Here is a 23,612-nt window from a genome sequence, read left to right on the forward strand (position 1 = left end):
GTTTGTAGCATTTGGGTCTATTTCATACGATTATCATAGCTGTGTTCATTCAGGCTGTAACAGTCTTTGTATTGACGGTACATTGATTGACTATCGGTTTTTGGACTTAAGTTTTCCAAGATAACTAAGATGAAAATAAATAAAATAGATCATTTGTTGAAATTGTCTCCACTGTTTATGCGTAGGTAACGCTTACGATAACATTTGGTTGGGTGCTCTAAGATTTCAGTTTAATCAATATGTTATCATGTGTATAGCGAAATAGTAATGTCTTATGAATGTTTTTATTTCAGCATGATAAGCACAACTCTATCCAGTATTATGAAGGACGGTTTCGATGTGAAGGCACTTAGAGCATTTCGTGTGCTTCGGCCATTAAGATTAGTTTCCGGAGTTCCAAGTAAGTAAAATAATCACCAATTATGCTTTTTTAACTCTCTTAAATAGTAATGTGTGAAGTATAGAGCGGTTGTTAAGTGTACAGATAATAATCAGTAGGGCTAACTAATTGAAGCTGAGATTGGCGAAACCAGTGCGCCAGAATTTTTATTACTTTCAAGTGAATCGTAATCGATTATTATATTTCGGTTAGAAGTATATTAGGCTAAGTTATATATTCGAAATGATTTTCTTGTGACTTGGCTTTAATGATTTTTATTTTGTTCATTATAACATAATCACATATCGGTAACGGTAGCAAATACAAAAAAAATCTTTACAAGTTATTACTGTTCTATACAGGGCACTAAATCATCATTATATCTTTTATTCTGTTTTTATACACTTAAATAGCGATGAATGGAAAATTATAACCTCAAATGATTTTTTGTTTAAACTGATATATATGGTTATAGTTTAAATATACTAATATATGATATATATTTTATAACTAATATATACACGGTTCCTAATGCGCACCCGTGGTACGGAATCTCTTAAGTGTAGATAAGCAAAAAAAGTATTAGAGTATAATAAATCAATTGGAACGATAAATACGTGATAAATGTTTGTTAATTATATATTATGTAAGTATTTCATAAATTATGTTTATTGTAATTTGATCTATCATCAGGCTTACAGGTTGTATTGAATTCCATTCTACGAGCTATGGTACCGTTGCTTCATATTGCACTCCTAGTACTTTTCGTGATTATCATTTACGCTATCGTGGGACTGGAATTATTCTCTGGAAAAATGCATAAAACATGCTTTCATAATATAACTGGTAATTATTGTTGTCGCAAATGAATTTGAAATTGTAGACTGTTTATTGTTATTCATTTCAAAATATATTTATATGCTATGATGAACCGTTACTGATTTCTTAAATTAGAGGACATGATGGAAGATCCTACTCCTTGCGGCGAAGGAGGTTTTCAATGTAGCACTCTAGGTTTACAGTGGATTTGTCGCTACTATTGGGAAGGGCCGAATGCAGGAATCACTAATTTTGATAACTTCGGTCTGTCGATGCTCACGGTGTTTCAGTGTATCACACTGGAAGGATGGACGGACATGCTATACTACGTGAGTTGTAGAACACACAAGATATAACTATTAAACATAATTTAAGTAAAATGTTGATACATGTTATTAACGAATAACAAATATGTACAAAAAATATTTGCATGACTTATATTTTACTAACTAAAAGCTTTGTATGTAGATGTTGATATCACTTCACAAATATGTATAATAAACTATTTGAATTTCAAAATTTATATAATTTACTCATTACTAATCACTCTTGCACCGTAGATCGAAGATGCAATGGGCAGTAACTGGCAATGGATATATTTCGTTTCAATGGTCATACTTGGAGCATTCTTTGTAATGAATCTTATTCTCGGTGTTTTGAGTGGAGAATTTTCTAAAGAACGCACAAAAGCTAAGAGCCGTGGGGATTTTCAAAAACTTCGTGAAAAACAACGCATTGAAGAAGATCTCAAAGGATACTTAGACTGGATAACACAGGCAGAGGATATTGATACATACCAGGACCCTCCATCCGCAGGAAATATGATGTCCGAAGAATTGCTGAAAGGAACAAGAGCAATGATCGCTGGGTCAGGAACGATAGGATTGGATGGCATATCATCAGATTCAACCGATGCTCAAGGTTGTACCAACGTTGGAATAGACCACGTGAAACCTATCGCGGAATCTTCGTATAATCGATATTTTCGTGGATGGGATCGGTTAAACCGTAAGATGCGACGATCTTGTCGAAAGGCAGTGAAATCACAAGCGTTTTATTGGCTGATTATTATACTGGTATTTTTAAATACGGGTGTACTTGCGACTGAACATTATCACCAACCGCAATGGTTAGATGACTTTCAAGGTGGGTATCGTAAATTTGTTACATGCTACTTTCTATTATTATGCAGCTGCTATGAAGCAACCCACTGTGAAGTTGTTCGATTTAAAAGAATGCTATATGTTATATGTTATAATTTTAGCGAGAGAAATTCAGGTTTAATTCTAGGTAGAAAAGTAATAGTTAAATCACCATTGCACCAGTTGCACCGCGAATAAGGCAGTATCGCACAATTTCTTCCTGCAATATGTTCTCGTTGTAACTTGTTTGATCGATCAGTTCCCTGATTGAGTTCTAAAACTGAGTTATTGACAAGACGGGGTTCGATGGTGTTTGGTGGACATCAAACATTGGACTGGGTACTACATGCACTCTTGTACGCACGCAAGCACAATTTCACGCATGTAAGCAATTGCATGATATCATATTGGCTAGAATAAAAGCTTTTACTAACAATCGTCTTATATATTTTTTAGTTCACATAATATTCGTATAGCAACGATAGTTACAATAGTTGTTATCACTTTGTTCAAATTTTGCTTCTCAAAAATAAAAACAATGCCTGGCGTTTTTCGTGTAGTTGAGTATAATAATGTAAGTGCTATGTTTATGCATAAGTTTGTGTTGTGTTTCTTGTGGATTCTGCGTCTATAGATATCATTAATAGAACCATAGTTATGGAAATATATTTTTTGATTCTAAATTTTCTTTCAGAGTACACCAACATGTTTTTCGTGGCATTATTTTCATTAGAAATGTTCCTTAAAATGTACAGCCTTGGTCTGCAAGGCTATTACGTTTCATTATTCAATCGTTTTGATTGCTTCGTCGTAATTGGGAGTGTAATAGAAGTTCTCTTGACCAACACTCAATTAATGCCTCCATTGGGAATATCAGTTCTACGGTGTGTTCGATTGTTGCGGGTCTTCAAAGTAACGAAGTAAGATGATTATCGATATGAATTTTATTACATGTTGCAGTTTATTTTTTGCTTAAAAATAGGTAAATAGCTTAAAACACAAGTTTACAGAGTAGTGGTGACTAGCAATATGATATTTGAAATTTAAAGCTAAAAATGCATCATTTTTAAAAGACTTGCAAGGCTCTATTCCAACCAAAATATTTTATTACTATTTCCAGATATTGGCAGTCGTTGTCAAATCTTGTAGCATCATTATTGAATTCTATTCAATCTATAGCTTCACTGCTTTTGTTGCTGTTTTTATTCATCGTCATATTTGCTCTTCTTGGAATGCAAGTCTTTGGGGGTCGATTCATCTTTAATTCTATGGACAATAAACCACGATCTAATTTTGACAGTTTTGTCCAAAGCCTTCTTACTGTATTTCAGGTATGTAAAACTATTTTCATACTGTCTAGCATCATATATTCAAACATTAAATTCTACATTATTCTTATTCTTTTGTTATAACAGATTCTCACTGGTGAAGATTGGGTAATACGAAATCGGTATTTAACGGTAGGTAAATTTTTTAAACTGTTTTTCTTGTTCTTATCTTATAGAATGCCGTAATGTATGATGGTATTCAAGCATATGGGGGCGTGGCTTCATTTGGAATTTTGGCCAGTATTTATTTCATCATTCTTTTTATTTGCGGTAACTGTATCCTTTGCAACAAAGAGCTGGATTACAATTTCTGTTGTGTCAATTGATAGATTCGCATATACGCTTTTTGACTATATAATATTGTTCCTTCACGGATGCTTCAACAGATATCTTGTTAAACGTTTTCCTTGCTATCGCCGTCGATAATCTTGCAGATGCCGAATCATTAACGGCTGTTGAAAAAGAAGAAGATCCCGATACGGAAGTAGACAATTTGGAAGATAAACCCCCTAGCACATTGGGAGATTATGAAAATGATGGCGAAGGTGATGGGGACGTGGCCGCAGATGAAGCTGAGGAAATTGATAAAGAGAACGGCGATCAATACAAGGATGATGAACATAGGCGAGCTTACAAAACTCGATTGACAAACGAGGAGAAGTCAACCGAGGAAAAGACTAGTAAAAAGTTCGGGACATTTGGGGTCTTTTCACAGCATTATTGTGAGAGATCTGATATTGTTGCCTTTTAGAATATGTATATTAGATTAGATATATTCTAGATGGTATTATGTTTCATTTTACAATCATTTGGATCTCGCACAAGCAATACATTCTAGATATAGGAACTTTTTGATTACTAAACGTTCTAATCGTGTTTTGCTTTCCAGTGCGTTTGCCACGAAATCTGCCCTCAGTACCAACAACACTAAACCTGCATCAGCCGCGTTAGAAGAGACGAAAAAAACGCGCATCAGTAGAGTAGTGATTCAAGGTATTGATTAGCATGCGTGCATTGCCAAATACTTCTATATTACTAACAAATGCATTTATTCTATTTGTCAAGTTCTGTAATGTTGTAGGTTGGGCATAAAAGTACCTTTAAACGAAACAAAACTCACAGCCTTTACTTACCTTAATTAAGCGATCGTTGTCTAAGCTTTAGTTTCTTTATGGTGGAATTGAAAAGAGTGGAAATTATTCGAAAGAAAAGTATGGATAAATTACGATTAGTTTTATCGCATAGAAAGTACGGATTATCGCAAAAAAAAAACAAACAGAGTATGATATTTCTATAAAACTTTAAATTTTCATTTCTTTTATTGTTTGTCTTGAAGATTGTTTTATCTTGAAGATTTTTATAAAAATTTTGGCAGCTTGTTTCATTTTTTTCTCTTGGTTGAGTGTTATTTGCTAAGAAGACAGAATTTAACTGCGTGTGAAACAGTCATAAATCGTTCTTCAACATCATAGTTCCGGGTTAGAACGATGGTGATTATATTTAAACAGTATAAACATTAACATATATAAAGTCAAACAATTGAATGTAGTTGCTGGCGTTTGATTAAACTTACATAGTCTTAGTCAGATCTGAGGAAAAGTCGTATAACATATATCAATTGAGATTATGGGAATGTATTATAAGACGATTTTTTACGTTTTTATTTGCAGCTCTGATAATAAAAAAGTTATGAAATAAATTAAAACAGGTCATCAACAAGCAAAACAATACTATACATACAAGCAATGCAATACAATACATTCAACACTAGAAAATAAATTTAACCGATCATTAAGGCAAATCAACAATAATCATAGTATTGTTGTAGTAGCTTCTTTAGTATGAATGCTCAACTTTTTTTATTTTTATTTTGAAGCTATCAATCGGCACTGGAAACTCATGCTTAAGGGTTTAATTATTTTCTTCAACAACATATTATTGCAACGCACTAAAATTTGCGCAGGCTTCTTTTTTCTTTTCACAATCGCTTTGTCAATACCACATACATCTTACTTGCTTTGAAAGTATATTTCTCTGCTAGCGATTCAAAATAAGCAATTTTTGTAAGTGAATTCGAAATAAGCAATTTTTGCCCTAAAATAGAGAATAATACCAATAACATCATAAAATTATGGTATGTGGCATATAAATATTTATAAGCGTGATGATACCTTTTGTATTTTTATAGCACAACCAAGGCTGTTACCACGACGCTTATCGCACATAGGTTTGAAAGTGAAACAATATCGCGCACCACCTAAAAATGCACTTTTTATTCTTTCAAACACTAACAGGTGAATGATTTTTTTACTTATTGTGAGTAAGCTTTTTCCTTAAGTGACTTAACGCATAAATTTAACATTATTTTTCTTTAAAAAACATAAATTCGACTGGACATGTTCAAGTAATTGTAACAAAAGAGTACCGTAACAAATTACTGTAATGTCTGTAACATCGCAAGAGTATGTTTGTCTTTGAACTGTTTTTAATCGACTAAATACTACAAGCGACAAAAATAAATAAAAACATGTTAATTTGTATCACAATTGATAATCATCAATCTATTACGTTACGACTCATCTTTCGTATATTCATTAATGTTGTTTTAAATAAAATTTAAACGTTTTTAGTATGATTGTCATTTCTGTTGCATACGTGTTATTGTTTCACTATTACAGATCTCTGCGAAGCGATTGAAATACCGAACGATCGATCCTCCGCTCACACAACATATGCCAAAAGGTTATCAGAGGCTGTGGTATCCAGCAGTCCTATACCCATATCGGATGAAAAGTCACTCTTTCTAATGAAGCCTACCAACAGGTTAAAAGTGCAGTTTTATACTTTATTTACTAAAGTTATTTTCTATTCAAATTGGCATTCACCGCATTTTTTATCATCTTGCACAATACGTTGCTTCGCCTATCAGTACTTTACGATTACTCATGATATCCGTTATATCCGTTAAAAGCTTGCGATATATACAAAAAAATGTGAATTTATTGCTGCAAAATGCATTGTAATGCGCTTAATATAAATTTTGAAAAATGTTTTGCTAAACTAATAATATGTTGTATTAATACCATTTACAGGTTTCGTCAATTTTGCCACTGGTTGTGCAATCATACCGTATTTGGTAACCTGATTCTGTTATGTATCATGCTTTCATCCGTGATGCTGGCTGCAGAGGATCCATTGAATGCAAATTCCGAACGAAATCAGATTTTGAATCAATTTGATTTTTTCTTTACCGCTGTATTTGCTATAGAGCTCATATTGAAGGTAATTGCTTACGGATTTATTCTTCACAAAGGAGCGTTTTGTCGGTCTGCCTTCAATTTACTCGATTTGCTGGTTGTCAGCGTTTCGTTAGTATCCATGTTGTTTAGGTACGTACATTTAAACTTTTTCGTTGGATGTAGTAAAACAATGTCTGTATTTTACCAGCTCTGGAACAATATCTGTGGTAAAGATTCTTCGTGTTCTTCGCGTTCTAAGACCACTTCGGGCTATTAACAGAGCTAAAGGATTAAAGGTATTTTATTTATTGTATAAATACTTTATTACGTATTTTTAATAAGTAACCTGGCCATACCCTAACAACACTATTATTATGTTCACAACAGTATAATGAATTAATGCAACTGGCCTTTATCCTATAGACGATATTGTAACTGACTATATAAGAACAGTGTATTCTTTTAAGACTGTGTAGTACAATCAGGCTATTTTGTCAAATTGCTGCGTTTACACTTAAGAATCTTAAGGGATGAAGAAAACGAATTTATGTTTGTCATATAAGTTTGATAATAAATCTAAACAAGTTTTCTAAATTATATATAATTGAATTAAACTGATTGTTCAAGAAAACAAATCTTATTACTTCAGTTGGTGAGCATCGAATATTCATCTCAAATTGTTTAGCAAATTTTTCAATAATCAAATTGTTTGCAAAATAATTGCAGAACTATAGTAGATGATACTTTAAGTAATCCATTGAAAATGATTTTTTAAATTTCAGCATGTTGTACAATGTGTTATTGTAGCAGTTAAAACCATCGGCAATATAGTACTTGTCACATTTTTGTTACAATTTATGTTTGCAGTTATCGGAGTGCAGCTATTCAAGGTAAGATATGAGAAAATGCCAAAAACAATATTATTTTAATTTCTAATTGATTTGAATCAATTAATGAATTCAACATATTCAGAAAGAGTGTGGTGTATAATCTTTTGAATTCCGCCTGTGTATTTCTAGTACACTTCTATTTTCCGATAAAGCTTCTTACCTTGCCCAATACATTTATTCCATCTTGTTTTACTTAACATAACATCATAATCCATGTGTTTTAATGTCCTACTTCTTCGTGTATCTATGACCTGTACTTCGATATTCTCTTTTCTTATTTCCCTTTTTTATTCTATTTCCACCTTTACTCTTCCATTAAACTATGCTACATCTCCTTTAATTGATGGCATTTTTATATGTCACAAGCTAATTTACCCTACAGGGGGGTTCACGGTTGGGATTTGAACCTGAGTCTGTCGGGAGAATGTGTACTTTAATTTCGTTATGTAATACGCAATAGCATCAAAGGCCTTTGAAAATAGATAATACAAAAAACATTTTAGATCGAAACATTACATTACATCAACAAAATGAAAGCACTATTAGTGTGACATTGCAGAATTATAATACATAAATATTCTTGTCGTATCTTTTTATAGGGTAAATTTTTCTCTTGTTCGGACCGATCAAAATACGAGGAGTCGGATTGTCAGTAAGTAATATGGATCACAGAAAAAAAAAATGTGTTTCAAATTTATTGACAGTTGCAAATCCACCTGGATAAATATCAATTTGTTAGTTATTATGTGATGATTATCGTCTATAATTCTGTATTATGATTAATTATTTTTGTGATGATATTTAGTATGATGATATTTTTTATAACCTTTTGTTTTTGTAACTGTTTTATTAAAAAAAATCTCAATTTTAAATTTGAAATTAATGTTTTTCCAAATGTCTTTATTAATTCAAATTTTTGTTATTTTTTGATGAATTCCGATTCATTAATTCTTTATTTTTGCAGTGGAACATACTTGGTTTTTGAAGATGGAAATGTAGACAAGCCAGTTTCAAAGGAGAGAGAATGGTCGAACAATCGGTTTCATTTTGATGATGTCCAAAAAGCTATGCTTACTTTGTTCACTGTGTCAACATTTGAAGGATGGCCATCGTATGTACTAGGTGTTATGTTACTCTTTCGCGTTGATGCCATATATGTGTATTTTGTTGTATATTTTAGACTTTTGTACGTTTCGATTGATTCACACACGGAAAATTTTGGACCAATTTATAACTATCGGCCTTTGGTGGCAACATACTATATAATATACATAATAGTAATAGCATTTTTTATGGTTAATATCTTCGTTGGTTTTGTAATTGTTACATTTCAAAATGAGGGTGAGCAAGAGTACAAAAATTGCGATCTAGACAAAAACCAACGTAACTGCATCGAATTTGCGTTAAAAGCCAAACCTGTTCGACGTTACATACCGAATGATGATCGTATACAATACAAAGTTTGGTGGTTCGTTACATCCCAATTGTTTGAGTACACGATTTTCATACTAATTATGATGAATACGATTACTCTATCGATGAAATTCTATCGTCAACCACAACCTTATACAGAGTGGTTAGATTTTTTGAATTTACTATTCACTGCAGTTTTTGCTTTAGAGTTTGTGTTCAAACTTGCAGCTTTCAGATTTCAGGTAATTTTTTTTCATGTAAATTGCACTTGAAGGCTTATATATTTAGAAGTTCCTATTTTTAGAACTATTTTGGAGATGCCTGGAATGTCTTCGATTTTATCATTGTATTAGGAAGCTTTATCGATATTGTTTATTCAGAAGTTACTACTAGCAGCGGCACTAAGGTGAATGGGTTTAACAAATCGAAATGAAAAATAACGATAATGCTGTCATATTTAACAAGTTGTTGTTTTGTTCTTCATTAGGGTGCTTCCACAATTATTTCAATAAACTTCTTTCGCCTTTTCCGGGTTATGCGATTAATCAAGTTACTCGCACGTGGCGAAGGTATACGCACACTCCTATGGACATTCATAAAATCCTTTCAAGCTTTACCATACGTAGCGTTACTGATAGTGATGCTTTTTTTTATTTATGCCGTAATAGGAATGCAAGTAAGTATAATAGGAATGTAAAATAAATTTCAAATTTAAGGTGGTCAAATATTTGGTCCTTTTCCGAATACTTACAGGTTTTTGGCCGTATTGCTTTGGACGATGAAACTGCAATACACAGAAATAATAATTTTCAAACATTTCCCCAAGCTATTTTGGTTTTGTTTAGATCGGCCACTGGTATGTTATTTCCGGATGTAACTAAATCAATGTTAGCATTCAGCAATGCAAACTGATTCCATAATTGAAATGCGCTTTTTGATTAACCACTCTGCTAACGATGAAAGATAATAATGCAAGGTTATCGAGCAGAGGAAAGCAAAGAAAATTATGTTTTGGGTTTTACCTATGGGTCTAATATAAAAGGAATGGGGTAATTAAGAAGAAACACTATTTCTGCTGCATTATGGACTCCTAATATAAGTCACGACGCACGTGCATTTTTCACAGGCTTTCTGAATTTTGTCGACTTATAACAAACATTATTTCCATGAAACTTATCTTTAAATATCAATGTATTTGACAGGTGAAGCATGGCAGGACATAATGTTAGATTGTTCTGCACGTGAAGAGGTCCGATGCGATGAAAACTCCGAAGACAAAGAATCAAAAGAAGGCTGTGGATCGAACTTTGCATTTCCGTACTTCATTTCTTTCTACGTGCTATGTTCGTTCCTGATCATCAATTTGTTCGTGGCAGTCATCATGGACAATTTTGACTATTTGACACGTGACTGGTCCATCCTAGGACCGCACCACTTGGACGAGTTTGTGCGCCTGTGGAGCGAGTACGATCCGGATGCTAAAGGCCGCATCAAACATCTCGACGTAGTGACGCTTCTTCGCAAGATATCTCCACCACTTGGGTTTGGTAAACTCTGCCCCCACCGAGTGGCCTGTAAACGGCTTGTATCGATGAACATGCCTCTAAACAGTGACGGTACTGTTCTGTTCAACGCGACATTGTTTGCGGTTGTACGTACATCGCTGAAAATCAAAACCGAGGGCAACATTGATGATGCTAATCTTGAACTCAGGCACATAATTAAGCAGATATGGAAACGTACGAGCAACAAACTTCTCGATCAGGTCGTTCCACCTCCGGGTATAGAAGATGAAGTTACAGTGGGCAAATTTTATGCCACATATTTGATCCAAGACTACTTCAGGAGATTTAAAAAACGAAAGAACTATGACCGTAATCCAGAACCCATGGCTCATATGACACTAATTGCCGGATTGCGTATACTGCATAAAAAAGGTCCGAAAATAAAACGCAAAATTTCGGGAACTTTGCATGAAAGCGCCTCGTCTATTAATCCAGAGCCAACACACAGGGTAAGTTAGTTCTAAACGTTTAGACCTAAAATATTTGAATATTTGCTGTTTCCTTCCTGTTTCTTTTTTTTTTTGATAAATTATGCTTTTAAAAAAATTTCTGTTTGAAAATCTTGCAAAAATAATAATAATGAAAGTTCAATAGTTCATGGTATAAGTTCATGGTAGTTCAAATAAAAAACGATTTTCATGTTAAAAATACTCAGTGGAGAGTACACACTTCGGTTTTGCACACTGACATGATGGGTTTCGCGGACAGCTCTCAATTGAGCGCGTTACTGCAGGGAAAGCCTGACGAAACATAAAAAAACATCAAATGCATTTTCAAGACAAAACATCAAATGTAGTTTTTTTTGTTGTTGTAAGATTTTTAACTATTTATTCGAGTTGCTTATATAAAATGTGATTTCATGAAAAGTTTCATAAATTGTTATCTTCATATAAGTAACGAAAAAACTGATTAGTTTTTTCTATGAGGTTGAGGTGCGGAGAACACGTGAGCCACCCGTGATTCATTTAGTTTTTTTGTAGAGTTTAGTTAAATAAAAGACAAAATCTTTATATAAATTTAGTTGAAACTTTCTCGAAAACCTACTTTTTTTATTCAATCTTCATAATGAATAGAGTTCTTTAAGTCACCATCGCTTCTTCAATATTAAAAATTTTGTAACAATACTGAATAATTGGGCTTGACGAGTTTTTTGTGTCACCTTAAGTGTAGAACGCTCTATTATAGCAAAAAATTCATACAAACTATGTTTTGCTATGTTTTACAGAGAAATCACAAACTTTTCGGAATCACTTGGCCATCATCATACCTGTTGAAAAAACGATGTTTGATTAATGGTACCAACAAAGGTAATATAAAATGTTAAATAATCTATACTTCATTGATACATTACAGTACTTTTTTTATTTTGCATCGTTCAACTAGATAAAATAATAAACGTTACACATGTAGATCATACTCCAGTGCGACCACCTCGAACGTATGCTACGCTCAACAAAGGATTTCGTAATGTGAATAAAACGTTGATGTATGGATTCAGAATGATGCACGATCATGATCAATTAAATGACACTTTCGCGAACGGTAACGATCGTACTGGAAATGAAGCCGGTGTACTTAAACCACTGTGTTTCGGAGAAATTTATTCCAAACAAACAAGTCGAGTAGTAAATGCTACAGAAAACGAAACTTAAATGATGGTTTTTACATTATTCGCCAAAACATTTTCACCACAGCCAGTTTTGTAAGGTTTGCAATGCGTGTCAAAATGTATTTTGAGTGCTACTTTTGTTGAGATATTGAGACAAAATAAATGAATATGTTAGCTAATGTTCGAGCTCCCGTGTATCAATTAATTAACTCCACATAAGGCTGATTGTTTATTGCAAGCTTACATCAACGCCACGTGAGCGGAATTTTAATTTATCAGCAGCTATTGACTAATTCCAACTTTTTAAGCTGATGCATTAACACGCTAATTTCGTTTCCATTTGTGGCTTCCACTTACAATTTTAAACATTAGTGCATTTGTAAGGAATAAAAATTTCATTGTCTTCATTGCTACCTAATATTAGAATTTATAGATCTTCAAATCAATAAGCATTTGCTCAACAAAAGAGTAATTCTCCTAAAATATACGGTCGCGGATGAAACATAATATATCAAATCGTATTTAAATAATATGTTAACATTAACATATTTTCACAAAATTCTAGCAAAGCCTGGTTTCTGGTTTGTAGCTCTATATTTTCATTCATCATCGCGCTGAACATTGCGTTTCTGAAATGTTAAGTTGTATTTAACGGTTTTTTTGCTAAGCAGTATTTGGAAGCGGTGCGCTTTATATGCCTTTTTTCTTGTTGTTACCTGCCACATTGTTCAAAGCAATGGTTGTTAAGCCATTGTATTAAGTCTGTGCCTCCATAACCGATGATGAAATTACAATATGTGAAACTTAATTTTCATTAAAGGTACTAGAAGATGGCGACAATTTGCTTGAAAATTCTAGCATGGCGAATTAATCTTGTGCGGCTCTGTAACACGCCATGGTTCATTAACTGGGGAGTCTACTCTTTTCAGTGAGACGCTTGAGTTTCATCAGTGAGATACAAACTGTTTTCTGAGATAAACAAACATTTCCATAGAATGTAGTGTTCCGTGTATAGAAATCTCTATTTCTTCTACATGCTTTGCTACATTACATTACCTAACATTTATACATTATGCTCTGTTAATGGGTAAGGATTCGACGCCTCCTGAAGACTACATAGGCTTTCCTTACCAACTCCTAACCTGCTGCTTCCTCGACGTGCAGAGCGATAACATCCAACCCCGGTTGTTCCAACCCCTTGGACGGATAGTGGCGCATGGCTAAACAGGTGGGGGTGGGTAGTACGTGAAACCGGGCTGTCCGAACGTCAGACGCTAAACTAGCTGTGACGAGGCTCTCCACAGGATTCGCAAACTACCGTTTCTCCTGGAATTACCTATCGTTCTAATCTCTTGGACCTTCAAACAAAATTTCGGTAAACGATGCTGTTTTTGTGCCTGGCTGTTTATTACACGTGTGTCTCCGGGCTGTACTGATGATCGGATGAGCGCATTTATGGAAAGCAACCGCAAATGGAATAATTTGCATTCCATCTTTTTTATGGTAAGCATTCCTCCCTTCGAGAAGTCAAACTATCGTATATTAACTGGCCAAGGGGTTTTTTCTTCCGATAGCTCGAATATCGCAACAGGAATGAAGTTTTTTTGTTTAATGGGCTGCCTCATACACCTGTACGATTCTCGCAACACAACGATCAATTCTCACATCTATTACGTCTCCGCTTACTGTACCAGTCGGCGGTCTATCTCTGACAATTTTTTTTTGTGCTGACTGAGTTATGAATTATGATTATGTGCTAACATGGTTAGATGATTTAATACCATTCCGAACATGCTTTTATCCTACTGGGGGGGTCTCAATCAACCTAATTTATGGTAATTTACTACACTGAAGCCGTTTGCTGCTCTGGATTTCGTCAACTCTGGAATCTCTCCTGCTTGCGCAACGCACTTCGACGAATTGCATTTCTCTGAGTTAACGCAACTAAAAACATTTGTGAATTAAAGTGATTCGCTGTAGGATTTAATTCTCGTCAGTGACCAATTCATTGACAACACGGTCTTTGTCAAAAGCATCTTACATCCGTTAATTGAGATGGATCATCCAGCTGTGCGATGTTACCAAGTGCTACCGTTGTTGGTACTTCCGCTGTACTTATGCTGCTAATCGGTTCTGCTAAATATTCTTTTTAATCAAATCACCTCGGATGGATACGTTATAGTAAATGTAGATTCTTTTACAAATACTGTTGTGGTCATTCCTTTCGTTTAAAATCCTTGAACGTAAAGCTTGTTACTTATTTCGTTTAGTTATTTCGCTGTGATAACAATGAGCAGAACCGAAAAGAAAGACAAGTCTACAATGTTTTGTTATTTCCAGCATTAAAGCCGAGCTTAAATAAAATCCTAAATCATTGTTTCTGGTAAAAAGACACATCAATGAGGCAATTACATTTGATTTGGATGTTTATGAACACTTCCTAACTGACTGACGCATTTTGGGTAAAATTGAAGCTGCTTTCTGGTCACCCTTCTTGAATGTTTCAGGAGCTCTGATCATAGACTTTGAACCTTTTCTGCTCGATTTGAAGCTAGATTCAACAGGACCATTTCAACTGTTTTTTTTTCTAAGGCTCTACAATTTCTAGGCTTTGTCTTGAGAGTATCTTTAACAAACAGTTTTCATGTAGCTCATACACGTTAAAAAGCCTCTACTATGATTTTGTAACACTGATGTTTGAATTTGCTTATGTTGTTTGGTATCCTCTTCAATTCCTCTTCATAATATATATAAATCTTAAAATAAATTCAAAATTGACTCACTAAACTTATTTACAACAATATCAAATGGGTGGGCAAAGCACAACAAAACGAGATGTTTATTTTTTTGCATTGATACTCAAATATTTCTAAATGACATGGCTGTAGACTACTTCGGTAGCCCTTCTATTCTAAACAGAAGAAATATTTCTGCTCCACTTAGCACATCTTCAAAACATTCACAATACATTCGATGCAGAGATTACGATATAATCGATCCTATAGTTTAAATGACAAAAAACATGCCATGAAATGGGTTGATTCTTTTTAACCAATCTGTTTATAATGTCCAAATGTAAATCCTTCCTTTTATTGTGTTATTTTCTTATTAAGTTGATAATTGATTTTTTATATTTGATGTCGTTTTATATAATATGATGTGAATAAAACTATTTATCTAAAACCTTGTGGACTTTTGAAGCTAAATGTCTTATCAAAGATAAATAAATGGTTTGCATATTGTAATGCGACTATTTGTTATTATATTTGGGTTTAAATTGATTGGATGGAAATGGATTTGAGTAAAAAAGGGGCTTTGCACTGGAATAGTTGACCGAAAGCCTTATCATTATCTTACTTACTTATCAGGTGCTACAACCACTCACCAGTCTTGGCCTACACCGAGATAAGTCGGAGCCGGTCGCGGTCGAGTGCCGTTGTCTGCCAATCACTAAACTCGGCCTTTTTAGTGGAAGCATTAACGCCATCTCAGTTTGAGTATACCACGCACTGTGGTGCCCCACAAACCGCTGGAACAAATCCCGGTCATTATTCATTTTTCTATAACTATGTAACAGTTTACAACAAAATAGGTTCAAAAGTGTTTTTGTAACAAAACTAAGCATGATTTGATGTATTAAATAACCAGAACGCGCTACTGTGCAGAGTTTTACTTTTTTTCAAATTCTGTTTTATCAAGCCCTATATCATGTTATTGACAACGATTTATGCTTTGATTTAGAATCTTAAACATGTTAAACGCTTTGTTTATTTCAAAAATACTAAATTAAATTATCTTAAAAAAGATTTAAATAAAGTTATTTATGTTTTATACTTATATTCTATATATATATATATATATATATATATATATATATATATATATATATATATATATATATATATATATATATATATATATATATATATATATATATATATATATATATATATATACTTATATATATATATATATATATATATATATATATATATATATATATATATATATATATATATATATATATATATATATACATGTATTTATATATATATATATTTATATATATATATTTATATATATACATATATATATATATATATATATATATATATATATATATATATATATATATATATATATATATATATATATATATATATATATATATATATATATATATATATAATTATATATATATATATATATATATATATATATATATATATATATATATATATATATATATATATATATATATATATATATATATATATTTATATATATATTAAATAATATATTTTTAAAATTATATTATATATATAAAATTACATTATATATTTATATATAATGGACATTTTGTACTTAAAATTCAAATATTTATATACATTTTATGGTATTTGAATGGAAATTTTGTACTCAATAATAAAATTCTTGTTACAGTGAAGGTATGCATAGGTAATCAAACAAAGTACTTTTTTAAAGCATTGTATCTAACTCAAGTTTAATTATTAGATAAAAGCACATTTCCCTTGCGATAGTAATTTTCGTCGAGCACATGTCCTTTTTATCATTTTTTATAAAAAAAATGCTATATGAGATCTGCAAAGCAATAGAGTAGGGTTATAAAATTGCAAGGATTTCATATCAATGATATGAAATTATACAATGGAATGATGAATGAGATATGCAAAAAGCCATATTGTTGATTGAACATTGAACTGTAAGGCCATATAAAAAGTAAAAAGGGCAGATATTATAGAAAAATACTACAGAAGATCATACTTTTCGAAGAGGTCAATATTCTTTGAGGGTAATTTTTACCTGTACCCTACTCTGATGATCATAGCATAACAGTCGTGTAAATGTCAATATTGCAACTTAGTAAAAAGGATGAAAAAACTTTCTATGAATTGAATGATTTACATTTAAGGCATTGTTGCTTGTAGCATGGTTTAGTGCTTCAGTGGTACAGCTCGTTCGCGTCAATACTGTACAGTCATTTTCCCTGGGTTTGGTGCTACACTGCGTATACCAAAAATTTTCAAATTCAATTTTCAACACATTTGCGGTTCGGAGTGGTTCCGGAGCATTTCACCATTTCATCATTACATATTAAATAATATTTTAGAAAAAAATGAGACAAAAACCATTAAAAATATTTTCTTAATTTATTTCCAAATTTGAGAAAAGTGATATTTTGGGATTTTTATTTGGTTACTAGCTGATAAGCTCGATTTCATTCGAGTCGACGTAGTTTAAGGAAAACTAAAGGGGCATTTTTACGTATGCTTGTGTAATTCAATTTTTGATGTGTATATTGTTTTTTTCTTATTTAGTTGTATTCATTCTATAAACGTAATTCCTAGCTTCGGCTTTGAAGGTTTTCTATTTCAATCGATTCATCTCTCTCTGTTCCTCATGACATATTCCTTCCAATCGGTTGTACCTGGCTTTTTCAAAATATCATTCACTCCTTTATAACAAATCGAGCCTCTTAAACATCTTAGCTATCAAGAATAGGATTTTTTTTATAAAATCCTTTCTTCTCTTGTTGTTTCATAACTGCCATTTCGCTTCATAATCTTCGTTTCGTTTGATCAACCCGTTCTTACCCACAAATTTTCTGCTTAATCTTTCACAATTTGCACGTCATAAAACTAGTAAAACCTATTTTTTATGCCTAGTGTTTTCTTCTTTAATTCTTTCGAAAATACTTTTTTATCCAGTATCGTTTGTATTGGATCCGTCACATATATTTATTTACATAGCAATGAGGAAATGTAGCATGTTGTTCCATCCTGAGCATGTATGACGTTCAAAATCTTTCTACTTTCTACCTAGAAACAGTTTCCATTTTCCTTTATATTTCATCCGTATTGCTGTTCTCTTTCAAAATTCCATTTCACGTTTGTAATCATTACGCTCTGAAATCGATATTCAAATTTATTACACCAACCACATTTCCAATGCTACTCAACACAATTAAAAATTGGATCTGACTGAATAACGGCATAGCGCTATGTGTTGCAAAATATTTTACACTTTTAAATTTAAACAGGCATGAGAAGAAAATGAGTTGACTTTCTACGCCCAGTTTAGTGTCTAAATAAATGTTTGAAGAGAGTAAAGTTGCAGGAAACTGAACTGTTTGTTGACGACTTTACATTTTTGTGAATTTCTTTTATTCTGAAAACGGAAATTCCTTTTCCTTGGACATATGGCCATTAGTTGCCGGTCCTATTTACTACTAAGGTTGAGTGGAGTCAGAACACGGATTAATACAGGAGGGCCCAGGTAGCTGGACTTCTGCATCGTACCGTGTTAAAACCTTAGTAAAGAAGAAGAAAAAGAAGAAGAAGAAATTCCTTTCCCGACCATAATGTAAAAGTCACTTGTAAGAAAGAATAAACAAAAAAACATTTGTATCATTGAGCGATATTTGATCATACCAATAAATTAGGTTTGCATCCTCCCATTTCCGCAATGCAGAATATAATAATTTATAACTTGTTGCATAGATTGTTTTAAGGCGTACATGAAAAGTTGTTGTTAAATTAGACGATATTTGTTACTTTTGGCAGTTTTTTTGCAATATTCCGAACATGGATTGTATGCCCTCCCACGATTTTGTCTCCAACCGGGAGAGCTGCAACGTCCCATTCTAATTTTCCAGTAAATATTGACATTTTTAAGAATTTGCCTCAATTCATTTAAATCAGACATGATTGCTATTCTTGACCATATTTTCCAATACTCTAATAGGAAGAGCTCGTATTGGAGCTCTTGTTTTAAAAATTTTGTGTAAACAGAATTATCCTCACCTAAAATCATCCGGACCTAGTTTTATTGCTATGACTGAATTATTTTCTTGGTAATACAGACAGAAGGTTCTTAGGAAACCTCCCTTTGTTTCGCACTGGCGTAAATGAATTTTCGTCGCACTATGAATAGGAAGAATGATTTGTACCGTGTTTCAATCGAATTGGAAGCCATATGTATTTTTAAATAACTTTTCTGTGTTTGGTAGAGGGAGAGGGTTATCCGCTTGTAGAACTGGAGTTTTGAAAGTCTTTGTATTAAGTGATAAAATTTTAGTTGATTTCGACGACATATGTACTTCACAGTGATATTTTGTGATGAAAAGATATACCAAACCGGGAAACTTATACTTCATCACATATTGTATAGAGAATTATAAGAAATGCATACGCAATATTTAGGTTAAATCAATGTCATTTGTATTCAATGATTTTCAATTATTGCGAAAGGGAATGTATTTAAAACCCCCTACACTTTTATCCTCTGAGGGGGCAGGAGGGTTAGGCTTTTTACAAACAGATTTATAAAAACATGTTCAGACAAATTGGTCATCGTTTGAATTTTGTATAGCCAATAACAGACCTACATATTATTTCATAATAAGGGCAGCGAATGGTATAGAAGATGCCCGTTTTTTCTTCGGGGTAACTGAAGCTTTAGTTTCTGCTCGAAAAGTTAAAAGGAACATGTTTGTCGAATTGCGGATATTTCGGTCTTCATTTGTATTTTGCCCCCCTTTTTTGTGGTTGTGTTTTTGTTTTGTATTTTTGCCCCCTTTTTTGTGGTTGTATAGAAGCCCTCCCTTTTTTCTTGATCGGAGCTGCCGAAACTTATGATTCTTTTACAAAATATAAAAAGATGCATTTGTGCTAAATTTCGACCAGATCTGTGTTTTGTATTTTCAAGTGAATAATATTGCCTTCTTTGATAGGGGGTTGTATGCGAGCCCCTATTTGTTCCCCACCGAAGTATCTAATGATTTGAAATCTTTTATAAAATTGAAAAAGATACATGCATCCCGAATTTTATTCAAACCGGTGTTTTTTGTATTGTGTAGTAATTATTATAGATTTGTTAGACGTGGGGAGTTTGTATGTGAGCCCTCCTTTTTATCTCACGGGAGTGGATGAAGCTTTAAATACTTTTGCCGAATGTAAAAAAAATATGTTTGCCAAATTTCAGGAAAATTGGACATCATTTACAGATTTAAGCGAATAATATTCACGTTTCGAGGGGGGGGGGGGTTGTATGGGAGCCCCCCTTTGTTTTTCATTGAGGAATCTGAAATTTTGCGGGTATTTGTTTAAAGTAATGAAACATTTATGTACCAAATTTCAGCCAAATCGGGCATCATTTGTATTTTTAAATGAATATACGCGAATTGGGGTTGTATAGAAGCCCCCCTTTTGGGGGGCTCTAAAAAAAAATCAAACGCCTAAATCCGAGACCATTATGCACCTATGTACCAAGTTTGGTGCAAATCGATTCAGTGGAAACCCCATCGAAGCGCGCGCATAGGCACATATATATATATATATATATATATATATATATATATATATATATATATATATATATATATATATATATATATATATATATATATATATATATATATATATATATATATATATATGTATATGTATAAATATATATATATATATATATATATATATATATATATATATATATATATATAGATATATATATATATATATATATATATATATATATATATATATATATATATATATATATATATATAAACACATACAAACATCCATTTTTATTTATAAGATGTACACCTTTAATTTATTGGAATTTGTATAACAGGTACAAAAATATTATTAAAATACCAAAAATGAGAGATTTTAACACGACATATAAATAACCTCATGCAAATTTTTTGTAGGATTATTTTTTAGTTTTGATTTTTTGGAGACGATCAAAGCATTCAACATGTTTAGGATTCTAATTCAAGGGAAAAATCGTTGTCAATACCACTATCACCTAAAGGGATTGATGCAAAATGCACCTGAAACAAGGAAAATTTGTGCACAGTGGCGCCCTTTGAATATTCAAAACATTAAATTATGTTTAGTTTTGTTCTAAAAGCGCTTTTAAAGCTACTTTGTTGTAGATTGTTGCTTAGTTATGGAAAAAAATAATTATGACCACGGTTTGTTCCGTGCTGCCCCTTAGTGCACGCGTACAAGGCCAATAATCGTTTCTAATCATTGTCTACACTCACCTGAAGATGGTACGTACAATTTGGGTGCAGCATTTTCTCTCAACATACAATATACAATATATATAGTAATAATAATGATTTTACCTTGTTAAACAGCTTTCTTTTTATTGAAATTCAATAGTTATTAACAACAATTGGTTTACTTTCTCAAAACTCATTTCAAATAGTGATTGAGCTAATTTGATTCTTCAGAGAATGGGATTTATTGTTGCGAAATATCTGGAAAACGATGTCGAAGAAACGGTGATGAATAATATCCTTTTCTGTTGTTTATTTTGACTATATGCAACACTATGATATGGAAAATTAACTATTGAAAAGTAGCGACAAATGATTTCTCTTGATCATGTTATTGAGCATTATGTAAAGATGATGAAATATTGTTACTGATTAACGAAGTCCATCATCTATTGTTCATGTGTACATGCTAACATATTGACAATTGCAAAAAAATGTTATCTGCTTCAGAAATTGTGGTCTGCAGATGAATTATAAAATGAGAGGTATCTTTATAGTATTAAACACATCAGCCTAACGTGCTAATTTGTTTTGCTGAGCTAGTTAGGTGCTATAATAACGGATGTCCGTGCTTATTGTTCCTAATGTTACCACCACGTTGTGGTACACTTTTCACAGGTGCTCCACCCTTTCTTTTGAATCGCTCCTCGAGCATCAATTCATGGGCAGCTAGGTCCATCTCTTCCTGTGTCATGTCCAGCGCCTCTTGCATTTCTATTTGAGCACAATGCACTAAATCAAGATCACAATATTTACCCAACCCCTGTTGTGCTAGCACCTACAATGAGAAATATACGATGAGATTTAATCTGAAGCACGATTAATTAAATGTAAATGTATTGATATTACCCTTCCGACAAGACTTTCTGCCGAACCTATAACTTCTGAAGACATTTTGTGGGAATCTTGAGGACTGTTCGGTGTAGAATGAATAAGTCGATTATCCTCGAGGTTAGTTACTTGGCCATCTGAAAAGGTAATTCGCAATGATTTTAAAAATAAACTCCAAGCTGCATTTAAAATCAAATTAATTGGTTCAAAAGTCAAACGATAACAAATTAACTGTTTCCTTGTTACCTCAGTAGCATAGGTTACCAAAACTTATTTTGACTCTAACATTCGCTAAGGATTATAAGAAAGTTTTTTTTTAAATCTCATATAGCGTTGAGTTACTCTATCCAATTACTCTACTTTTTTTCGAATAAAATGTATAACTCCATTCTTGTGATGCCGAATGATAAAACTTTGGATCTTTAATGAATCTTTAATGGATCTTTATGATTTGAAGTTGATTTCCATTAAAGTTTCATATCTGTTTAATTTTCTCCAGATAAAATTGCAAAATCGCTATTTTTTCTCTTTGATATATACTGCTCGTTTTGCTGATATCATGAATCAAGCCATGGTAAGTGCAGCATATTTCGATGAGATTTGGATTTGATCATCGTTTATTAAGCAATTGCTTGTCGGCTTTACATCACAGAACGGAACATGGAACTAGTACATTGTTAAAGTTTTACTAAATAGATTAAACAAAAAACCTTAGCCTCGCCAGTTTGTAATTGAAGTCATTCGAGAACACGAGAACTCATCGGATTGGAATCTTGACACCATTTATTCCATTTAAAAAAACCAAGAGCGTCTACAGCAACTGCAGAAGTAAAGTGATGTTGAATGCCTCCTATTAAATCAACATTAAGAGTGTGTGCCAATGGACTAGACTGTCTCCTATTCATTCTAACGCTAGAAAAGATAAATTGAGACTAGAGAGTAGAAAGAAGTTTTCTCCGGAGATCAGATGAAAGTCAAACCCGATCCTGGGAAACGTTGATGACATAAATACCATTTGAATGTGGCTCTTCTATGTAGCAGAAGCATACGAAAAGATTGAGCAGGTACTAGAGCAGGTCAGAGATGTCAGAGATGGAGATAAGCGAATTGAAAACTATACGGATGATGACACCACCAAAAATCTTGCTAAGAAATGTTAAAATATAGTCAGATCTAAGTCAGCATTGCGTTAGATCGATTGAAATGTTATTTGCCATCTTGTCAACGGATTTTCGTAAAATGCAAATAGCGTATTGCAAGAACGTATATCTTCTTGCAGTTAATTTGTTCTAAACACATTAAAGGC

The 23,612-nt window shown here is 32.7% G+C and overlaps 2 protein-coding genes across 2 annotated transcripts; one reads left to right on the plus strand and one right to left on the minus strand.

Moving 5' to 3' along the window:
- Positions 1-294: 294 nt before the first annotated feature.
- On the plus strand, positions 295-12,531 carry LOC128729461 (muscle calcium channel subunit alpha-1-like). Its single transcript, XM_053823048.1, has 23 exons — positions 295-400; positions 1,073-1,225; positions 1,334-1,527; positions 1,759-2,344; positions 3,035-3,260; positions 3,461-3,671; positions 3,756-3,776; positions 3,845-3,944; positions 4,055-4,355; positions 4,558-4,661; positions 6,347-6,491; positions 6,761-7,057; positions 7,116-7,203; positions 7,690-7,797; positions 8,397-8,449; positions 8,762-8,908; positions 8,978-9,452; positions 9,515-9,616; positions 9,698-9,886; positions 9,964-10,066; positions 10,413-11,224; positions 12,001-12,070; positions 12,159-12,531. Exons 1-23 carry the CDS (start codon positions 295-297, stop codon positions 12,425-12,427), a joined length of 4,860 nt encoding a protein of 1,619 aa, XP_053679023.1. The 3' UTR covers positions 12,428-12,531.
- A 9,018-nt stretch (positions 12,532-21,549) lies between these two features.
- Positions 21,550-22,453, minus strand: LOC128729459 (voltage-dependent calcium channel type D subunit alpha-1-like). Its single transcript, XM_053823046.1, has 2 exons — positions 22,325-22,453; positions 21,550-22,253 (listed from the first exon to the last, which is right to left on the minus strand). The coding sequence occupies exons 1-2, from the start codon at positions 22,367-22,369 to the stop codon at positions 22,026-22,028; spliced, it is 273 nt and encodes a 90-aa protein (XP_053679021.1). The 5' UTR covers positions 22,370-22,453; the 3' UTR covers positions 21,550-22,025.
- Between the last annotated feature and the right edge of the window lie 1,159 nt (positions 22,454-23,612).

Source organism: Anopheles nili (genome assembly GCF_943737925.1).
Source record: "Anopheles nili chromosome X unlocalized genomic scaffold, idAnoNiliSN_F5_01 X_unloc_14, whole genome shotgun sequence".
Taxonomy (NCBI): Eukaryota; Metazoa; Arthropoda; class Insecta; order Diptera; family Culicidae; genus Anopheles; species Anopheles nili.

Excerpts from the sequence above, each read along its gene's own strand:
- LOC128729461 (XM_053823048.1), top strand. The coding sequence starts at position 295 with ATGATAAGCACAACTCTATCCAGTATTATGAAGGACGGTTTCGATGTG. Across the intron at positions 7,204-7,689 it reads ACAGAGCTAAAGGATTAAAG|CATGTTGTACAATGTGTTAT; the intron begins GTATTTTATTTA and ends TTTAAATTTCAG. Across the intron at positions 9,617-9,697 it reads CTACTAGCAGCGGCACTAAG|GGTGCTTCCACAATTATTTC; the intron begins GTGAATGGGTTT and ends GTTCTTCATTAG.
- LOC128729459 (XM_053823046.1), bottom strand. The coding sequence starts at position 22,369 with ATGTCTTCAGAAGTTATAGGTTCGGCAGAAAGTCTTGTCGGAAGG. Across the intron at positions 22,254-22,324 it reads CAGAAAGTCTTGTCGGAAGG|GTGCTAGCACAACAGGGGTT; the intron begins GTAATATCAATA and ends TTCTCATTGTAG.